Here is a 19,566-nt window from a genome sequence, read left to right as displayed (position 1 = left end):
CAACCGGCCTGAGGTTTTAAGAATCCTCGTTTCTGATTCTCTATTTATATATACTACTAATAATAATGAACACTCCTTGAGAACTGTACTTTTAGAAACGAAAAACAAACACAAGTTGCCTTGGGAACAACAACAATAACAACGAGGCTAGGCAACCAAGGGAATAACAATTTTTATATAGAAAAGGAGCTACCAGGAGTCCAGAGCGGACACCCACGGTGCCGGGATGTATAGCCGAAAGTTGGAGCGGATGCACCGCCCGTCGTCGGACATCACCAAGTACGACAATGAGCCGTATATGCAGAACCCATTGCTCAAGTTCCGCATTAGCGAGGTGCACGAGCGGCGCCACTACCAGTTTCTCAAACAGAAGGCGGCGGACGTGAAGGTCCGGGTCGCACGACAGCAATGGCAACCGGAACCGGATATGCGCCTTTTGCCGCAGGCCCATTACGAGGACAACCTTCGACGAGAGGTACGCAAGATAGTGGTGCCTCCTATGCTCCGCCGCACCGAGGCCAAGATCCTCAGCTACGTCTCCGAGCAGATGAAATCCAAGTATCCGGAACTGGTAAAGGCCTATATGAAGGACGTTCACTCAGAGTTTAATCGCCTGATGAAGGTCTACAGTATGAAGAACATACTCCGCCACCCGGAATTCTCCGATGAGGATCCGTCCACCTTCGAACTGCCACGAGCGGACTTCCACTTTCGGCGACCGGGGAAAACCCAAAACTATGCTAATTTTCTGGAAAATCGGCGCAAGATTTCCAACAGGCTTCTCATCCTTCAGCTGCCTTTGCGCGCCGTTCTGAATGTCTCAGTGGGCGAACTGCCCAACCTGGCCTGCATCTTCAATTACGTTATGGCCACAGGAGCTATCCAGCAGCAGCTTGGGCTTGGCGGGCGGGAAGCGTTATCTTATAAGTTTTACCGGAAATACATTCAGTCCCAGCTGGACAAGGTGAACACCTTCCTACGTTGGACATGGTATCCCAGAGTGGTTTTGATACTGCGGAAGCTCATCAGGAAGCGAGTGATGCCCATGAGTGTGTGGAAGCGCTCCTGGAACGCCCTGGAGGGACTGATGAACCGCGAAATGACCAACATGAAAATACGCACCTTCGAAGAAATGTATCGCATGTGTGGCAATCCAAGGACGATGCCGATGCTTCGCCTTACACTGGAGTGGGCCGAGTTCGCCGGGGATCTGGACACCCGACCCAATATGTGGGCGATATTGCGCACCTTTGCCGAAATCGCGACCGAGATCTCCATGGTTGGATACCGCATGGAGCCACTGCAGCCCCAGGTACAAACCCTTACATCGATGGCCATGTACGCCAAGGTAAACGACTATCTCAAGATAGAGATGAACGAGAATTTTCTGAAAGACGTGATTGAAAAGGTGCAGGATATAATCATGCGCACGTACCAGGAAGTGATCCAGTACATCGATGATTTTCGCGCCAAGTACTATGCCCTCTACTCGTGGCAGGAGCGGGATGCTCTCAACCTCTTTCTGGCGGAGCCTCACCAGTTCGAGGAGTACTTCGCTCGGATAGACATGTACTACGGGTTTATCAATATGCTGCGCAGCGAGCCAGGCACGGAATACTTCGTCCAAGCCGTAATCCACAATGAACCGGCTATAATTGGCCTCCGCTCGCTGGCAGAGAATTTGATTCACGAGATAACAACGATTATCATTCGAGAACACATCAAGGCGGAGGTGGAGATATGTGACGAGTTTGAGAAAATTAAGTACAAGGCTCTGGAGATACCCAAGTCGACGGAGGAGCTTATCGAAAGCGCCGAATACATGATTAATGTGAAGAAGGAAAAAATTGCTGAGCTGACGGACCGCATTCAGTACTGCCTGCAGGTGGGCACCAATATCGTTGAGCTGACAGAGATGTCCAAGTACCACTTCGACCTGACCATCAAGACGATTAATTGGATCAAGGACATTAACGATATCTGTGATTACAATGCGTCGCAGCAGGAGCAGTTCAAGTTCACCTTCGAGGAGCACCTGCAGGAGGTCATCAAAAAACTAAACGTGGACATTGAAGAGCTGCTGCCCAAACTGGCCGTTATTGATGACATGAGTCGTCCGGATAAGTTCCGCGACAGCTATATTCTGCTCCAGAATTTTATCGACCAGCTGAAGACTTTTGATGACTACGTGGCCTGGATAAACAAGGAGGAAAAGCTCTTCAAGATCGCTCAAACGGAGTATCCTACTCTGGAAGTGATCAAGACTTTCGTCTATCCTTTTGCCGAGCTTATGAAGTGAGAATACTATAGTGAGTTTAGTTAATAAAAAAAAAAATAACTTCATCCTTTGTAGGTGCTGTATAGAGTGGCAGCGCTACTTAAGCGTCTGGAACGATGGACCCTTCGAGTATCTGGAGCCCAAGTTCGTGGAGGGCACCACGGACAACTACCTAAAGGAGTTCCAGAAGAACCAGAAGTACTATCGGGTCAAAATCAAGCAGGATATGATCGACAATCCCGTGTGCAAATTCAAGGGACAAACAGAGGATCCTGACCCTGCCAAGCACCCTGTACCGTTGCGTTTGTGCACTTCAATGATTCAGTCGATCAAGGACTTTACCACTGGAGTGTTTATAGTAAACACCATGTGTAATCCTGCCCTGCGGAAGCGCCACTGGAAGGAGATGTCTGAAATCGCCGGATTTGACATAACTCCCGATGCTGGGACTACTCTCCGCAAGATCCTGAACTCGGGATTAGACCCCATCCTCGACCAGTTCGAGATAATCAGCATTGGAGCGAACAAGGAGTTGCAGCTGTGGAATGCCCTTCAGGCGATGATCAAGGAGTGGGAGAATAAGGTCTTTCCCTACGGCCCCTACAAGGAGACGGGCGTAATGATCTTAAACAGCTTGGATGACATACAAGCCCTGCTGGACGATCACATCCTCAAAACGCTGGCCATGCGGGGGTCTGCGTTTATGAAACCTTGCGAAGAAGAGGTGCGCGCTTGGTACGAGAAGATTATGCGGGTCAACGAGACTCTGGATCAGTGGGGAAAGGTCCAGGCCAACTATCTATACCTGCTCCCCATCTTCTCCTCCAAGGATATTGTGGCACAGATGCCTGAGGAAGGTCGGCTATTCACGATTGTGGAGCAGACGTACACTAGAAACATGGGCTTGGTTCTGCGACAACCTTTGGTCATGGAAACGGCCCCTGTTCAGGGCCTATTAGAGTCTCTCCAGAAGGCCAATGAACTGCTGGAGGACATAGCCACTGGCGTGAGCAACTATCTAGAAAAGAAGCGCCTATACTTTCCGCGCTTCTTCTTTCTGGCCAACGACGAAATGCTGGAGATTCTGTCGGAGACCAAGGATCCGCTGCGGGTACTGCCTCACCTTAGCAAGTGCTTTGAAGGCATCAACAGCCTGGAATTTGATGTGGCCAAGAATGTCCTCGCTATGATAAGTAGCGACAAGGAGAAAATCGAATTTATGGAACAGGTGTCGACTGCGGCGGCCGGAGGAAGTGTGGAGAAGTGGCTGATCGGGGTGGAAGATGAGATGCTGAAGGCAGTGCGCTATATGAACGAGCTATCCTTTGCGCACTACCCCAAGGTGAAGCGGCACGAGTGGGTGTTGGAGTGGCCCCAGATGACGGTGCTGGCCATCTCGCAAGTCTATTGGGCTTCCCGAGTGCATAGCTGCCTGCGGCGTACTTTTGGAGGCAATATGACTGTCATGAACAATTTCTTCCAGGAGCTGTCCAAGGAGCTGAATGATATTGTGACCCTCGTCCGATCTCCAAAGATCAGTAATCTGAACCGCATCACCATCAAGTCCCTGATTGTAATCGATGTCCATGCCAAGGACGTATCTGAGGATCTCATCCGACTGAAAATCAGCAGCGAGTTTGACTTCCAGTGGCTTGCCCAAATGCGCTACTATTGGGAGGACGAAAAGACCTGGGTAAGGATCATCAACGCCACGGTGCCGTTTGCCAACGAGTACTTGGGAAACTCCGACCGCTTGGTGATTACTCCGCTCACTGATCGGTGCTACCGCACCCTAGTTGGAGCCTACCAACTGCATTTGAATGGCGCCCCGGAGGGACCTGCCGGCACGGGCAAGACCGAGACCACCAAGGATTTGGCCAAGGCCCTGGCTGTTCAGTGCAAGGTGTTCAACTGCTCGGATGGTCTGGACTACAAAGCTATGGGCAAGTTCTTCAAGGGATTGGCATCGTGCGGAGCTTGGGCCTGCTTCGATGAGTTCAATCGAATTGAGCTGGAGGTGTTGTCGGTGGTGGCCCAGCAGATCCTTCTGATTATCCAGGCTGTTCGCGGCAATGTTACCAAGTTCATGTTCGAAGGCACTGAGCTAACCCTGAACCCTGCCTGCTATGTGTGCATCACCATGAATCCCGGCTATGCCGGTCGATCCGAACTGCCCGACAATTTGAAGGTTCTTTTCCGTTCCGTGGCCATGATGGTGCCGGACTACGCCATGATTGGCGAAATATCCTTGTACTCGTACGGCTTTGTGGACGCCCGTAAGTTGGCCGTAAAAATCGTCACTACCTACAGACTCTGCTCGGAGCAGTTGTCCTCCCAGAATCACTACGATTACGGTATGCGAGCTGTGAAAACGGTGCTGTCCGCTTGCGGAAACATAAAAAAAATGTACCCCGACGAAGTGGAGGATATCCTGCTGCTGCGCAGTTTGATCGATGTGAATCTACCGAAGTTCTTGTCCTTCGACGTCCCACTGTTCGAGGGCATTATTTCTGACATCTTTCCGGGCATCAAGCTGCCCCACATCGACTACAGCCTCTTCGAAACCGAATTCAAGAGAGTGTGCGAAGATGAGATCCTTGAACCGGCCCCCAGTTTCCTTGTCAAGGTGATCCAGACCTACGAGATGATCATTGTGCGCCACGGATTCATGTTAGTGGGGGAGCCTATGGCTGGAAAATCAAAGACCCTGCAAGTCCTGGGGAAAGTGCTTTCCGCGCTCAAAATGAAGGCGCCATCGAAGAGCCACTACTTCCAGCACGTTCAGATGGGCATTATGAACCCGAAGTCGATTACCATGAACCAGTTGTACGGTTCCTTTGATCCCGTCTCGTACGAGTGGACGGATGGCCTAGTGGCCAAGATATTTCGCGACTTTGCCATGACGCCTACACCGGACAGGAAGTGGGTAAATACTTTGGAATCCGTAAAATCTGTTAAACCTGGTGCTAAAAGAGTAAACTTCTTTTTTAGGTTATATTCGATGGGCCGGTGGACGCAGTTTGGATTGAGAACATGAACACCGTGCTTGATGACAACAAGAAGCTGTGCCTGACCAGCGGAGAGGTCATTACCATGACCAATGAAATGTCCATGATCTTCGAGGTAATGGATCTGGCGCAGGCATCACCGGCTACCGTATCCCGTTGCGGTATGATCTACATGGAGCCTACAACTCTGGGATGGAAAGTGTTCGCCACAAGTTGGCTCAAGAAGGCTGATCCCCGCTGGGCGGATGAGGAGAACGTGCCTTATGTCATGGCTTTGTTGGGGTGGCTTTTACCTCCAGTGAATATTATTTTTATTTATTATATTATTTAAATCTAACATTATTTACATCATCTTCCAGTGCCAGACTTTTGTGCGACGTTTCTGCAGCCAGTTCATTAAGCCGGGAGAATTCAATTGCCTGACTACCACCTTCGAGCTCTTCGGGATGCAAATCGCAGAGGCCATTGAGGAGAACCCTGAGGATTACCAGAAGTATTTGATTAGCTACTTCCAAGCAGCCATTATATTTGCCTTGGTTTGGGGAGTGGGTGGAGTTTTAGATACCAACTCCCGTGAAAAATTTGATGCATTTTTGAAGAAGGTAAGTGTGTGGTCTTTGTCCAGGGTCGCAAAAGTAGTAACATTTTATCTCAATCGCCAGGTGTGGGAAAACGATGATCAAGTTCTGCCTGATCCTTTGGGGAAAATGGAGATTACACCGCCTACCGAAGGCCTGCTGGTGGACTATGTTTTCCAATACAAGCAGCGTGGTGCCTGGCGCTACTGGCCGGATCTGGCCAAGCGCATGGACGTGGAGGAGACCAAGACGGGTGTCATTGTACCCACTGTGGATACTGCTCGCTATGTGCATCTCCTAAAGATGCATGTGGAGCACAAAAAACGAATGCTCCTAGTTGGGCCCACGGGAACTGGAAAGACTGTATACATTCAGAACTATTTGATGAACAAACTGGACAAAGATGTCTTCGAAACCGGATTCATCACATTTACTGTGATGATCTCGGCCAACCAGTGCCAGGAGCTACTGATCACCAAGCTGCAAAAGTGGAAGCGGGGCATCTACGGTCCTCCAAAAGGGATGCAGAGTGTGCTCTTCGTGGATGATATGAATATGCCCGTAAAGGAGGTGTACGGTGCCCAACCTCCGTTGGAGCTGCTTCGCCAGTTGTTTGATTACGGGCACGTCTACGATCTGAAGGACAGCTCCAAGATCTTCATTCACGATGTCCTGATAATGGCGGCCTGTGGGTTGCCCGGCGGAAGTCGTCAGGATGTTTATGCCAGGTTTTTAAACCACTTCCGCGTCTACTCAATCAATACTTTCAGTGAGGACAGCATGTTCAGGATATTCCTCAACGTGGCGTTAAATGGCTTTCGGCGGGCTGGGCACGGACAGGATGTGTTTGTGGTAACCAACCAGATTGTGAGTGCCACGCAGAGCATATACAAGAGCGTTCAGTCGGAGATCAGAGCCACACCCGCCAAGTCCCATTACATATTCAATCTGCGAGACATTTCCCGAGTCGTCACCGGCTGCACCCTCGTCAGGAAGGAGTCTGTAAATGATAAGAAGATCTTCATAAGGGTGTGGTACCACGAGGCCATGAGAGTCTTCTATGACCGGTTGGTGGATGATGTGGACCGTCAGTGGATGTTCGACAAGTTGAACGAGTGCCTCAGAAGCAACTTTAAGGACAAGGTGGAGACCGTCTTTGAAAAATACTGTGTCCAGGTAAGTACAAAATTAAATGAAATTACTGAACTTGTAAGGAAACTCCAATCCATCCTAGGTCAGGGACGAAATGGTGTTCACAATGGAGGCGGCTAGCAGCATGTTTTTCGGTGTATACTTCGACGAGGACAGCGTGCCAGATGAGCGGCGCTACGAGGAGGTGCCCAGCTTAGAGATATTCCTAAAAGTGTCTCTTGCCAGTCTGGAAGACTACAACTCGACGCGACGGTCCAAAATGGATATCACGTTATTTACGTTTGCGTTGCAGCATCTGAACCGGATCTGCAGGATCATCTCGATTCAGGGAGCCAGCGCCCTTCTGATCGGCTTGGGCGGATCGGGGCGTCAGTCGCTAACCAAGCTGGCCACTAACATGGTGCAGACTGCATTCTTCCAGCCGGAAATCACCAAGAGCTACGGTGCTAACGACTGGCACGACGACATCAAGGTAATCCTGAAGGAAGCAGGAGGAATGAACAAGCACACCACGTTCCTTATAACGGAGAACCAGATCAAGATGGAGCTCTTCCTTCAGGACATTGATTGCTTGCTCAACCAAGGTGAAGTGCCCAATATATTCCCAATCGACGAGAAGCAGGAAGTGCTGGAGATGGTGCGACTGGCGGCTCAAGGAGGCAACCGAAACATTGATGTTTCTCCACTCCAGGTCTTTTCCTTTTTTGTGGATCGGTGTAAGCAGAAGCTCCACATGGTCTTGAGCTTCTCGCCCATCGGCGATGCTCTGCGGACGCGGGTGCGGCTGTATCCTTCGCTGGTAAACTGCTGCACCATTGATTGGTACGACAGCTGGCCGGAGGAGGCCCTCCAGATGATAGCCAAGATGTCGCTGGTGGACGTGAATGTTCCGAGCGAAGACATCAAGCTGGCTATCATGGACACCTGCCAGTATTTCCACACCACAGCGGCTCGGGTGACGCGTTCCTTCTGCCAGATGAGTGGTCGCCATATTTACCAGACGAACGCGTCCTTCATCGAGCTCATTCGCTCGTTCCAGACCTTGATCTACAAAAAGCAGAGTGAGACTATGCTGGCCAAGATGCGGTACATTGGAGGTCTTGACACCCTGGCTCAGGCAGCCGCTGCCATTTCCATCATGCAGCGAGATTTGAATGCCCTGCAGCCGAAGCTCCTAGCCTTGGCAGAGGCCTCCCGTAAAATGATGCTGGAAATCAACAAAGAGACACTGGCTGCCAGTGCCGCCGCCGAACAGGTGAAGCGGGACGAGGAGGTGGCCTCCGTGCAGGCCGAGGCTGCCCAGGTTCTAAAGCACGATTGCGAGCGAGACTTGGCGAAGGCCATTCCTGTGCTGGAGGACGCCCTGGCTGCTTTAAATACACTTAAGCCAGCGGATATTACGTTGGTGAAGTCCATGAAGAATCCCCCGCCTGTGATTAAGCTAGTAATGGCCGCCGTTTGTGTGATTAAGAACATTCCGCCGGACCGTGTTCCGGACCCCGGCTCCGGCAAGATGGTCCAAGACTACTGGGGTCCGAGCAAGCGACTTTTGGGTGAGATGAACTTTCTGCCTGCCCTTAAAGAGTTTGACAAGGACAACATTCCCCCGGACATTATAAAGCGCATTCGCAAAGAGTTCATCCCCAACAAGGACTTCGATCCTGCGGTGGTGGCCAAGGCTTCCAGTGCCGCCAAGGGCTTGTGCCAGTGGATTATTGCCATGGACATGTATGACGAAGTGGCGAAGGTGGTGGCGCCCAAGAAGGCCAAGTTGGCTGCAGCGGAGAAGGAGTATGCGGACACTATGGAGTTTCTGGCGGAGAAGCGGGCCCTGGCACTGGCACTAGAGGAGAAGGTGGCCCTATTAAATATCGAGTTGGACAAGGCTAACGAGGAGATGAAAAAGACTGAGGATCACGCGGAGAACTGTCGCAACAAGCTGCTTCGGGCGGAGGCTCTAATCGGAGGATTGGGCGGAGAGAAGTCTCGCTGGAATAAGGCCGCCGAAGATTTGCAGGAGTTGTATGACCATCTCCCAGGCGATGTGCTGATATCCTGTGGAATCATCGCCTATCTCTCGGCCGTGAATCTCCAGTACAGAGCCGATTGCGTAAAGGATTGGTTCAAAAAGGTCACGGAACTTAAAATTCCATGTTCGGCGAAGTATTCCATCACCGATGTCCTAGGCCTGGAGGTGACCATTCAGAACTGGCAGCTAGACGGGTTGCCCAACGACGAGTTCTCCAGCGAGAACGCCATCATATCGGCGAACTCCAGCCGTTATAGCCTTTTCATTGATCCACAAGCTCAAGCCAACAACTGGCTTAAAAATATGGAGCGGAAGAACCGGCTGAACTGTGTCAAGTTCAACCAGGGAAACTATATGAAGATCATCGCGGAGGCCCTCGAGTATGGGACGCCTGTCATCATTGAAAACGTGCAGGAGGAACTCGAAGTGCCCCTGGACCCGATCTTGATGCATCAGACCTTCGTGCAGGGTGGAATCAAGCACATCAGCTTAGGGGAAGCTGTGGTGCCCGTTAACCCGAATTTCCGACTTTACATGACATGCAATTTGCGAAACCCGCACTTTCTTCCCGAGACTTTCAACAAGGTGACGGTAATCAATTTCGCCCTGACCCAGAACGCCTTGATGGACCAGTTGCTAAGCATTGTGGTGGCCAAGGAGCGACCCGATCTCCAGGAGCTGCGCATTATGCTGACAACTGAGGCAGCGGCCAACAAGGGCGCTCTTCGGGACGCGGAGAACATGATCCTGAAGACCCTGAGCGCCGGCGGGGACATCCTGGAAAACGAGGCCGCCATTCAAATCCTGGCAGACTCAAAAGGACTGTCTAAAGACATTGTGGAGAAACAGGAGGCGGCTAAGGAGACTGGAGCGAAGATCGAGACCTTCCGTCTTAACTACAAGCCCGTGGCTGTGCATTCCTCCATTCTATACTACTCCATCACGGATCTGCCCAACATAGACCCCATGTATCAGTTCTCTCTTAACTGGTACATAAATCTCTACATGTACTCCATTGAAACGGCCAACAAGTCCAAGGACCTTCCACGACGTATCAAGTTCCTGGTCGATGGCTTCACCCGGAACCTCTACAACAACGTTTGCCGTTCCATTTTCGAGAAGGACAAGTTGTTGTTCTCCTTCATTCTGACGGCCCGCATTCTCCTTGGAACGGGTCAGGTGGAGATGCGTCACTTCGCCCATCTGGTAACCAATGCCAAGGAGTCCACAAATATTCCGCCCAATCCAGATCCTAGCTGGGTAACCGAGACGGTGTGGCTGAATATTCTGCGACTGGAGGATCTGAAGGAGCTACAAGGCATCGTCAATCACTTCCGTACAAACTTGTCTTCATGGCAGGCGATCTACGACCACGGCTCCCCGGAAACACAGCCTCTGCCGGCTCCGTGGCATGACAAGACCACCTCCTTTGAGAAAATTATCGTCCTAAAAGCCCTACGTCCCGACTCCGTTTTCCTAGCCGTACGCAGTTTCATTGCCGCGTGCATTGGGGAACAATACGTGACGCCACCGGAGTTCGATATATCCAAGTCGTATGCGGACTCAACTGCCCTAACTCCACTGGTGTTCATCCTGTCGCCAGGAGCAGATCCTCTGGGCTCACTGCTGGCCTTCGCCGAGAAAATGGGTCAGGAGGAGTCCTTTCAGAGCATATCACTGGGCCAGGGCCAGGGACCGATTGCCACGGCGCTGATCAAAAATGCTCAGGAGATGGGCTACTGGGTATGCCTGCAGAACTGCCATCTGGCTGCATCGTGGATGCCGGTCCTTGAGTATATGTGGGAGAATATGGACACCTTTAACACAACACGTGAGTGGAAATGTTTCCAGTGCATACTGAAGACTGAAGTAACAGATCCTCCTTTTTCTTTCAGCCAACTTCCGCATCTGGCTGACGGCGTATCCGACGCCCCAGTTTCCTGTAACCATTCTACAAAACGGAGTCAAAATGACCAACGAGCCTCCCACGGGACTGAAGGAGAATCTGATGCGCTCCTACAACTCGGAACCCATTAACGACTACGAGTTCTATACGGGATGTGCCAAGCAGGACCGTGCCTTCACCAGGCTACTGTACGGTATCTGCTTCTTCCACGCAGTGGTCCAGGAGCGGCGGAAGTACGGTCCACTGGGATGGAACATTGCCTACGGGTTCAATGAATCTGATTTGCAGATTTCTGTGCTGCAATTAAGTGTAAGTAGAAGCCAAGTGGAAAGGGGAAGGATTGGGAAGAATACGATACTAATTCTCCTTCTCCACCCGTTATAGATGCTGCTTAACCAGTACGAGCATGTTCCGTACGACGCTATTTCGTACCTCACCAGTGAGTGCAACTACGGTGGCAGGGTGACGGATAACTGGGATCGACGGGCCATTGTGACTATCCTGGCGGACTTCTGCAACGCTCAGGTAGTGGGAGACAATAAGTACAGGTTCGCCGCCGACGACCGGTACATCCTTCCTCGGAAGACGGAGCACCGTGAAATTCTCCGCTACCTGGACGAAAGTATTCCATCTTTGGCGCCACCGGAGGTCTACGGCCTGCACGCCAATTCTGGAATCACGAGGGATCTGCAAACCACAAAAACTTTGCTTGACTCAATGATTTTGCTATTAGGCAGCGAGGCGGCTGGATCCTCGGGAGCGGGAGTAAGTGTGGAGCAGGTAATCCTGGGCACGATTAAGCAAATCGAGCAGGAAATGCCACCGGACATGGACATCGAAGCTGCAGCTGAAAAGTATCCGGTAGATTACAACGAATCCATGAACACAGTGGTGGTGCAAGAGATGGAGCGTTTTCTGAAGCTGCAGAAAGAGATACGCGCCTCCTGCCGGGATTTGGCAATGGGTATCAAGGGTATTATTGTAATGACTCCAGACCTGGAGAATGTAATGACGGCAATGAAGTTCAATCGTATACCAACGAAATGGATGTCGAAATCCTATCCTTGCTTGAAGCCACTGGGATCCTACGTTCAGGATTTGTATAAACGACTTAATTGGCTTCATGATTGGCACCACCATGGAAAACCGCCCACCTTTTGGCTATCGGGATTCTTTTTCACCCAGGCTTTCCTCACCGGAGCCATGCAGAACTACGCTAGGAAGTACAAAATTCCCATTGACACCCTGACCTTTGACTACGTGGTCCAGAAGGTGGAGACAAAAGCGGCGCCTCCAGAGGACGGAGTTTACTGCAATGGCCTGTTTCTAGAAGGCGCTCGCTGGGAGTGGAACGATAGCATTCTGGTGGAACAGTTCCCTAAGATCCTGGTGTACACCATGCCCGTGATATACTTTAAGCCGTGTGGTATTACGGAGGTGGTCGAGGGAACGCGATATCGTTGCCCACTTTACAAGACCGGGGAGCGAAAGGGAACCCTCTCCACCACGGGGCACTCCACGAACTATGTGGTGCCGCTCCTATTAAACACCCACATGAAAGCCTCCCATTGGGTCAAGCGGAGCGTGGCCCTCATCTGCCAGACTAACGACTGAGCTTCGATTTACACAGCATCGGGGTCAGTTTTATGTTTAGTTTTTCCATTTCCCATCTTTGGATAAATGTGATGTGGGTTGTTCTTGAAGCCTCTGGAGAATTAAAACAATTTCTGGTACAATTGTCTTAACGCCTGCAGAGATTTCAGGAACGCTCCATACCATAACGCTAAAAATAAAAAAAATCTCATAAATCTAATGGTTCAGGGGGTTTTTATTTTTTGATATCTATGTTCAGGAAAGAAAGTTTAAATTCCGAATATGCTTCCATTTACTTATTTCCAATTCGTATACCAATACCGTTTACCTCGGCTAATATTTGTCAGATCCAGAAATGTTATAGCTTTCCAATCTTAGAACATCGATGATCATCGATTCTCAATCAAAACAAATTAATATTTTTGGGCAATATGGAACCAACATGATATTAAAACTCTATTGGCCTTTAAAAAACCATATATTGTTCCTTCATGGATTTATTTTTGTAATTTCCAATTAGTTGTATTTTACATAAAATCACATTTCTCAACAGATTTCTTGTAAGTGAGAGTGGTTGGTTCAAACTCTGTTAAAGAAAAATAAAAATTAAAAATTATATTATGCGCACTTAAAGGTTACAATTTGCAAATTCACAGCTTCAGAAACGCTGGGCTCTCTGAAATCATTTGATTGGCCCGGGACTCAAATTTTGAAGCCCTTCCGGAGCAAGGGGCTTTGGATTCGGCTAACTCACTGCGTGCGGCATGGTAGGGTGTCCAAAGCCGCAGCAGCATCGACTTCATTAGTGTCGTCAGAGCTGTCGCTGCTGCGCCGCTGACTGGTGGCATTGGAGAATGGCGACGGTGTGGAGCTAGTGCTGCTGCTGTCCCTTGGCTGCCGCTCCTGCTGCTCCGCCCCAGCTGCGGAAGAACTGTTCGCGCTTCGCGGAGCCCGACGACGGGTTCCCCGTGAGACCGGGGAACTAATAAAGTGGCGTATAAAATTCTGAAACTGATTAATATCAAAGTTCTCAGTGTCATTAATGTTCCTCTCGAAGTTGCGCTTCAGAGTTCTTTTGAGGATGTCCGTTTTGGACGTGTCCTGTAAAGAAAGAGAAGTGTCAGCAATGGTAGGCACTGACATGTTAACTGGACTAACATCTTCGGAGCCATTGGGTGCCCAAATTTTAACGTCGTGTTCCAAGCCAGAGGTGGCCAGCACCGGCATCCAGGGGTGTGGCTCCAAGCAGTTAACCACTCCAGCATGATCGCCCTTCATGAAGTTAATAATCGACTCGGTGTTCTTGTCCCAAACAAAAATGTGGCCGCAGTCGCTACCACTAACAATGTACTCCGATCTCGGTCCGAAAAAGTTCACACCCTTGATGGTGCGGCTGTTACTAAATGACCAAAGTTCTAAGTTAGTAGAAGGCTGAACATTTTTACTTGCACCTTACACATGTCCCCTGTAGCTGTGCAGGGTCTCGCCATCCGTGTAGTTGCGGCTATCGAACAGATAGATCCAATCATCGCTATAGGAGGCCAGAATCTCGCTTCCGCTATAGTTGTAAACTGCGCACGTGATCTGGGTAATCTTGGTCTGGGCACGGGATGGAAGAAGAGGAGAACAGAGGTTAAAGTGTTTGCGCTTGGGCGCGGCGTCGCATGCTCACATCCTTTACTTCGCGCGGAGTCATCTCATGAACGGGCTCGGTCAACTTCCGCTTGTCGTAGATCCGCAACTTCTCATCCGATCCGCTCACCATGAACTCCGGCGCAAACGGATGATGTGCAATGCTGAAGAGACGGACACGCCGGCTCCTCTCATTCGGGTCCTGCGTCACGACGCGCAGCATCGTGGAGGACGTAGTGCTGGTACGCAGATCAAAATGTTTAACAGCTGAGTCTTCACCGGCGCTCATCACTTCATGTCGGCTATGAGGCACTACTACGATCTTGTGTACCGAATCGACATGAGAGTAAAGGCGTTCGGGTTTGGTGAGACCACCGGAAGGCGGTATCACGGCTCGTCGCACTTGCCCATCCCTGCTGGCTGTCACAATGTCCAAACAGCCCACACTATCAATAAACTTGGCCTGGAAGATATTCATGTTGTGGCCGGAGCGAAAGCTGTGCACAGCCTTGTCATTCGCCCAGTCCCATACGATTATTTTGAGATCATCGGACCCAGAGCAGATCAAGTCCCCCGAGCGGTTGAAGTTCAGGCAGTTAACGCAGCCCGCGTGTTGGCTCAGGGAGCTCAGTTGTGTTAACTGCTCCACCATTTGCCGGGAAGCATAGTACCCCCGACCAAAGCTTTCTACGGAGGTCTGACCGCCGCGCCAATCAATGCGATTTGTAATGTTGTGCTCCCGATGCATAAGTTCCTGGGCGCAGTTCCAGGTGTATGCCGGTTTGCACTTGCACATTACATCTGTTACAGAATTTTCAATATTAAGCTGTTGGTTTGCATCGAAGTGTTCATGTTCGTCTTCATCATCGTCCTGAAAATTAAGATGGTCAAGCTATGGTCAAGAAATTTTGTGGAATTCACCTCAGAAGACGACAAATCGCTGGAATAGGGAGGGAAAAAGTCTTCGGTATGGCTTGAGGAGCTATCATCAGATGAGGCATCTAGCAGGGCTGGAACTTCCTGTTCCTGCTCCTGGTCCATCGGGTCCCCGGCCTCAGCAACGGCGGCTTCTCCGTGGTCACTGTCATTTCTTTGGGTTTCAAAGCTTGAATTGGAGTCCGAGTCGGTCAACGAGCTCAAGACCTCGATATTAAACCTGGATCGTCGTATAAGGCGTGGTGGTGGTATGAACTGCTCTTCCGCCTGCTCTTCTTCTTGCTGCTCTTGCTCTAGCGGCTCGACTGCATCGTCATCGCTATCAATGGCATTGTTGGTGCAGCTGGGGAAGTGGATCTTTTGGTTGTTGGCTAAAACAGCGCTAGCAGACTCAGGAGACAGCTGACACTCCAGGAAGGATGGGACCTGCTGATCATCTTGTTCTTCTGGTCCAATTGCCTGATCACCAGGCGGCTTTTCCTCCACAACCCCCTCTGACAGGTTTTCTTTCTCCATAGATTTCCCCTCACCGTTGTTATTGTTGCTGGCAGCGCTTGCGACTGTAGTGGTACTAATCGCACTCTCGTTTGCACTGGCACTTTTCTCCACGCTGGCCCCCCAAGTGACAAAAATCAATCGTTTATTTCAGGCTCACGGCTTACTTAACAGCACCCACTTACCCAACCTGAATGGACTCTCCAAGTCCACCGGAATCTCCGGAATCCAGAGAATCGTTGCGTTTCTGTCTTTTGCAGGCGGAAGCCGTTCTTCCCTCTGCTTGCTCCTCATCCACGTCCATATTTGGTGGAGCTACCAGCCGAGATATATAGATCCTCTGTTCCTATTTTTTGCTGACTCTGCCCAGTCAGAATCCAAGATTTTCCCTTTTCAGCTTGTTTACGTTCGAAGATGGCAGGAGATGGAACTTTTGCTTTTATCGTCGATAGACCGATAGCTTTGGCGCGCTTTCGGTTTCTTTTGAACGCCAGCGCCGTCCAGCGTTTGAATATTTTTAAGCTTTCAAGTCCTAAAATTACAAGTAAATTTTGTTCACATTGCTATTCGAGCTACTTTTTGTTATTTTTGCAGCCTGCCCTGGTTGGTGACGATAGTGAAATATCGCACTAGTGTTGGAACACGGTCAAAAAATTTTAAAAATATAGTTTAAATATTCGTTTTTAGAGTCGAGATTGGATTTTTAATATTAGCTGCTATTATAAAGATTCAAAGATATGTTTATTTTGCAAGCGATTCTAGCTGAAATATGTTTTTCATTTTTTGTATCTGCTATGTTTTTGAGATCTGATATTCTTAGAGTTGGGCTTAGAATTTAAAACTCACAAATTATGAATATAAAGTTGCGATTTACAAATTGAATTTTAAAATTCTCAAATTTCTGAACCTAATTAAGCCGCCAGTCTTTGAAAATTTTGAAATCTTCAATACTAAGACAGCATGGGCCTCAGATATGGTTGAGTAGCTCTACATATCTGGCTCTAGACTTGGCTCATTTATGAGTTGGCTGGCGGCGAAGACGGTACGAAGTTTCGGGCACGAGTGGAACCGGTCGAAAAAGTCAGCAAAATACGTTCGGTCATAAACCAGAGTACATAGTACGTATCGCGGAGAATATAAGATTGAGGTGATTGGATACGCAGAGCACGTCGTCTCCAGAGCAAATACGCCCTACCATCAAACCTCCCCAGTGAATGTACTTGTTTCGGAGTTTTCCTGGGGTTTCTTATAGTGAAACCTACTCGTATATAAATAGGTGCCTTGAACATATACGCCACAAGAGCGCTAATTGGCTTTCCACTTCCTCTGCTGCGCATGCGTAGCCCACAAAACTATGACGGCTGTGGAGTTCATACCCACCCAAAAGACATATTCTTGGGTTACGACCTGGTTTTTTCTCTCGATTTCGTTGCAGACCAACAACTTTTTTTTCATATTTGTTTTCTCACAATTTTTGCGGGTCCCAACTCGTGATGAACGCCAGATTCCGGTTTGCCAGCGGCTGGGACAAACAAAGAGCAGAAAAGAAACATTAATATGCAAAAGTTTAGTGGAAGAAAAAAATGTAAAATAGCCGGAAAGTGAAACCACTCTATGCTTTGTTTTCCATCCACATATTTGGGGGCGCCCTCCTATTTTCCGCCTCGAAAAATATTTCATTTTTTAGAGTGCCTTTTCATGCCGTTTTGTTATCAGCGCCCTAACCATCAAGGTGAACCTGTCTGCCCCCTCGCCGGCTTCAGAAACCCGATGGTGGCATGATTCACGGCTGCAAGTTCTGCTTGGCGTTGCACCGAAGATCGCTGTTCCCACTGGTCAGCTTTTTAAGGGCATCCAGGCGAAAGTTGAGAATCAGGTTCCACAGACCGACGACCGCTTCCCGCGCCATAATTGCAAAATACAGCAGAACGGGAAAACAAAGCGACGTCTTTGATTTTATTTCAGTTCATTTCGTTCTTAAGATATATTCTTCTGACTCAGTGATATAAGTATTTACAAATGGACCTTGTTTGTGATTCATAAGATTGTGAGCATAAGATTCTATCCGGAAAGTTTTTCCCGCATTTCTGAGTAGATCTTTCTGCCTTTCACTTTTCCAGTTCAATTAAAGAGCCAATTGCGTTGAATTGAAATTGTCACAACATAGTTGGAAGTCAACCCGCAACTTAATTGCGTTTGTTTTTTTATTAGGAACGGAATCCAGCAATGAAGATGGTATGGGGAGAAGCACCGCAGCTATGGCTGCTCTTCTTCCTAGGCACCTGGGGGGCTTCGGTGGTCGCCAAGACAGGTAAGAACAAAGCCAGATGGCTCATCGAAGTGCTAACCACAAAGGGTGGCTAATTCTGGAAGTTTTTTACTCACAGGTCCTGCACACGACAAGGTGGTGGTTTGCTACATTTCCACCTGGGCAGTTTACCGGCCGGAGCAGGGCGCCTATGCCATAAACAACTTTGATCCCAACTTGTGCACCCATGTGGTGTACGCGTTTGCCGGCCTCGACATCACTCAGGCAGCCATAAAATCCCTGGGTTAGTTTATGCAAATTTAAAGACTCCCTTCCCGTTACATGAACGGCTTTCCCCTTTAGATCCCTGGCAGGACCTCAAGGAGCAGTACGGAAAGGGTGGCTACGAGCAGCTAACCGGCCTGAAGCGCAGCCATCCACATCTGAAGGTCAGCTTGGCGATTGGCGGCTGGAACGAGGGCTCTGCCAACTACTCCACCCTTGTCTCAAATGATCTTCTGCGCGGCAGATTCGTCAAGCAGGTGTCGAGCTTCGTGCGGAAGTACGACTTCGACGGCTTGGATCTGGACTGGGAGTATCCCACACAAAGGGGCGGAAAGCCTGCAGATCGAGAGAACTTCGTGGCACTGACCAAGGAGCTGCGGGAGGAATTCGACCAGTACGGTCTCCTGTTGACCTCAGCCATCGGGGCAGCCAAGAAGGTAATCGATGAGGCGTATGATGTCCGGCAGATCTCGCGCTACCTGGACTTTCTTCACATAATGTGCTACGACTACCACGGCAGCTGGGACCATAAGGTGGGGTACAATGCCCCGCTGACGGCGCCTGCAGACGATCCTCTGAGTGTGGTGAGTGGACAAGGATGTTTATTGTTGGTTAGTCCTCTTATTCTTATATACATCTTCAAAATCCTTCTTAGCAATTCTCGATTGATTATCTATTGAAGCTGGGAGCTCCTCCTTCCAAGCTTGTTGTGGGACTTCCGTTCTATGGGCGCACCTTCAAGACGCTGGCGAACGGAAACTTGAATGACGCCAGTGACGGAGCCGGATTCAAGGGCCCCTTCACCCGAGAGGACGGGTTCCTGGGCTACAACGAAATTTGCGCGACGCTGAGTAACAAGACATCGGGTTGGGTCAGACAGTGGGACCCCCAAACCAGCCAGGTGCTCGCCAGATCGGAGAGAAACGTATTCACGCAGGAGATAAGCGTGGTGACTTACGACAGTTCGCGTTCTATTGCCAACAAGGTTCTTTTCGCAATGTCCAAGCGGTTGGCAGGTGTAATGGTGTGGTCCGTGGATACGGATGACTTCCTGGGCATCTGCGACTTGGATGAGGATACCTATGAGGACTTCAAAAAGGTAGCCTCCGCTCCAAAGAGGCTCAGTGGGAGCTATCCCTTGCTAAGGACAATAAATGAGGCCACCCTTCTGGCTGTGGAGGAGCTAGCTACTCCGGAGGTGCCACCTGATACAGAAAATGAGATTCCGCACGGCAGCATGGCGGACAGAAAGAATGCTGCTACTGCGGTTGTGAGCCTGGGTCTGGGACTCTTCTCGGTTTTTATGCTGCAGGGTGTGCAGGCCATAGTTTTAGTAATCACCATGTTTAGGTAGTCATTAAAAATAAACTTTACTTTTAATCACAAGCGAGTGTTTCCTTCATTTCCACCCGCCCGATACAACAGC

General features: G+C 49.7%; 3 protein-coding genes across 6 annotated transcripts; 2 read left to right on the top strand and 1 right to left on the bottom strand.

Moving 5' to 3' along the window:
- The first annotated feature begins 95 nt into the window (after positions 1-95).
- Positions 96-12,814, top strand: LOC6507592 (dynein axonemal heavy chain 12). The gene is made up of 8 exons (XM_001955928.4): positions 96-2,295; positions 2,354-5,204; positions 5,270-5,584; positions 5,646-5,888; positions 5,949-7,040; positions 7,099-10,876; positions 10,941-11,260; positions 11,336-12,814. Exons 1-8 carry the CDS (start codon positions 227-229, stop codon positions 12,563-12,565), a joined length of 11,898 nt encoding a protein of 3,965 aa, XP_001955964.2. The 5' UTR covers positions 96-226; the 3' UTR covers positions 12,566-12,814.
- A 211-nt stretch (positions 12,815-13,025) lies between these two features.
- Positions 13,026-16,206, bottom strand: LOC6507462 (DDB1- and CUL4-associated factor 8). Its single transcript, XM_001955929.4, has 6 exons — positions 15,793-16,206; positions 15,098-15,722; positions 14,217-15,047; positions 14,001-14,143; positions 13,703-13,943; positions 13,026-13,645 (listed from the first exon to the last, which is right to left on the bottom strand). Exons 1-6 carry the CDS (start codon positions 15,909-15,911, stop codon positions 13,295-13,297), a joined length of 2,310 nt encoding a protein of 769 aa, XP_001955965.2. The 5' UTR covers positions 15,912-16,206; the 3' UTR covers positions 13,026-13,294.
- Positions 16,207-16,610: 404 nt separating this feature from the next.
- Positions 16,611-19,526, top strand: LOC6507593 (probable chitinase 2). 4 transcript variants are annotated; one of them, XM_032453605.2, is made up of 5 exons: positions 16,611-16,725; positions 17,819-17,918; positions 17,995-18,159; positions 18,219-18,724; positions 18,796-19,526. In XM_032453605.2, the coding sequence occupies exons 2-5, from the start codon at positions 17,834-17,836 to the stop codon at positions 19,492-19,494; spliced, it is 1,455 nt and encodes a 484-aa protein (XP_032309496.1). In that variant the 5' UTR covers positions 16,611-16,725; positions 17,819-17,833; the 3' UTR covers positions 19,495-19,526. The 4 variants fall into 4 exon arrangements, with proteins under 4 accessions (XP_032309496.1, XP_001955966.1, XP_032309497.1 ...); XM_001955930.4 differs by having other exon boundaries at positions 16,616-16,754; XM_032453606.2 differs by having other exon boundaries at positions 16,625-16,883.
- Positions 19,527-19,566: the final 40 nt, after the last annotated feature.

The sequence above is a fragment of the Drosophila ananassae genome, chromosome 2R, assembly GCF_017639315.1.
Source record: "Drosophila ananassae strain 14024-0371.13 chromosome 2R, ASM1763931v2, whole genome shotgun sequence".
Classification (NCBI taxonomy): Eukaryota; Metazoa; Arthropoda; class Insecta; order Diptera; family Drosophilidae; genus Drosophila; species Drosophila ananassae.
Note: the sequence above shows the minus strand (reverse complement) of the source record. Positions and strands in the feature narration are given on the sequence as shown.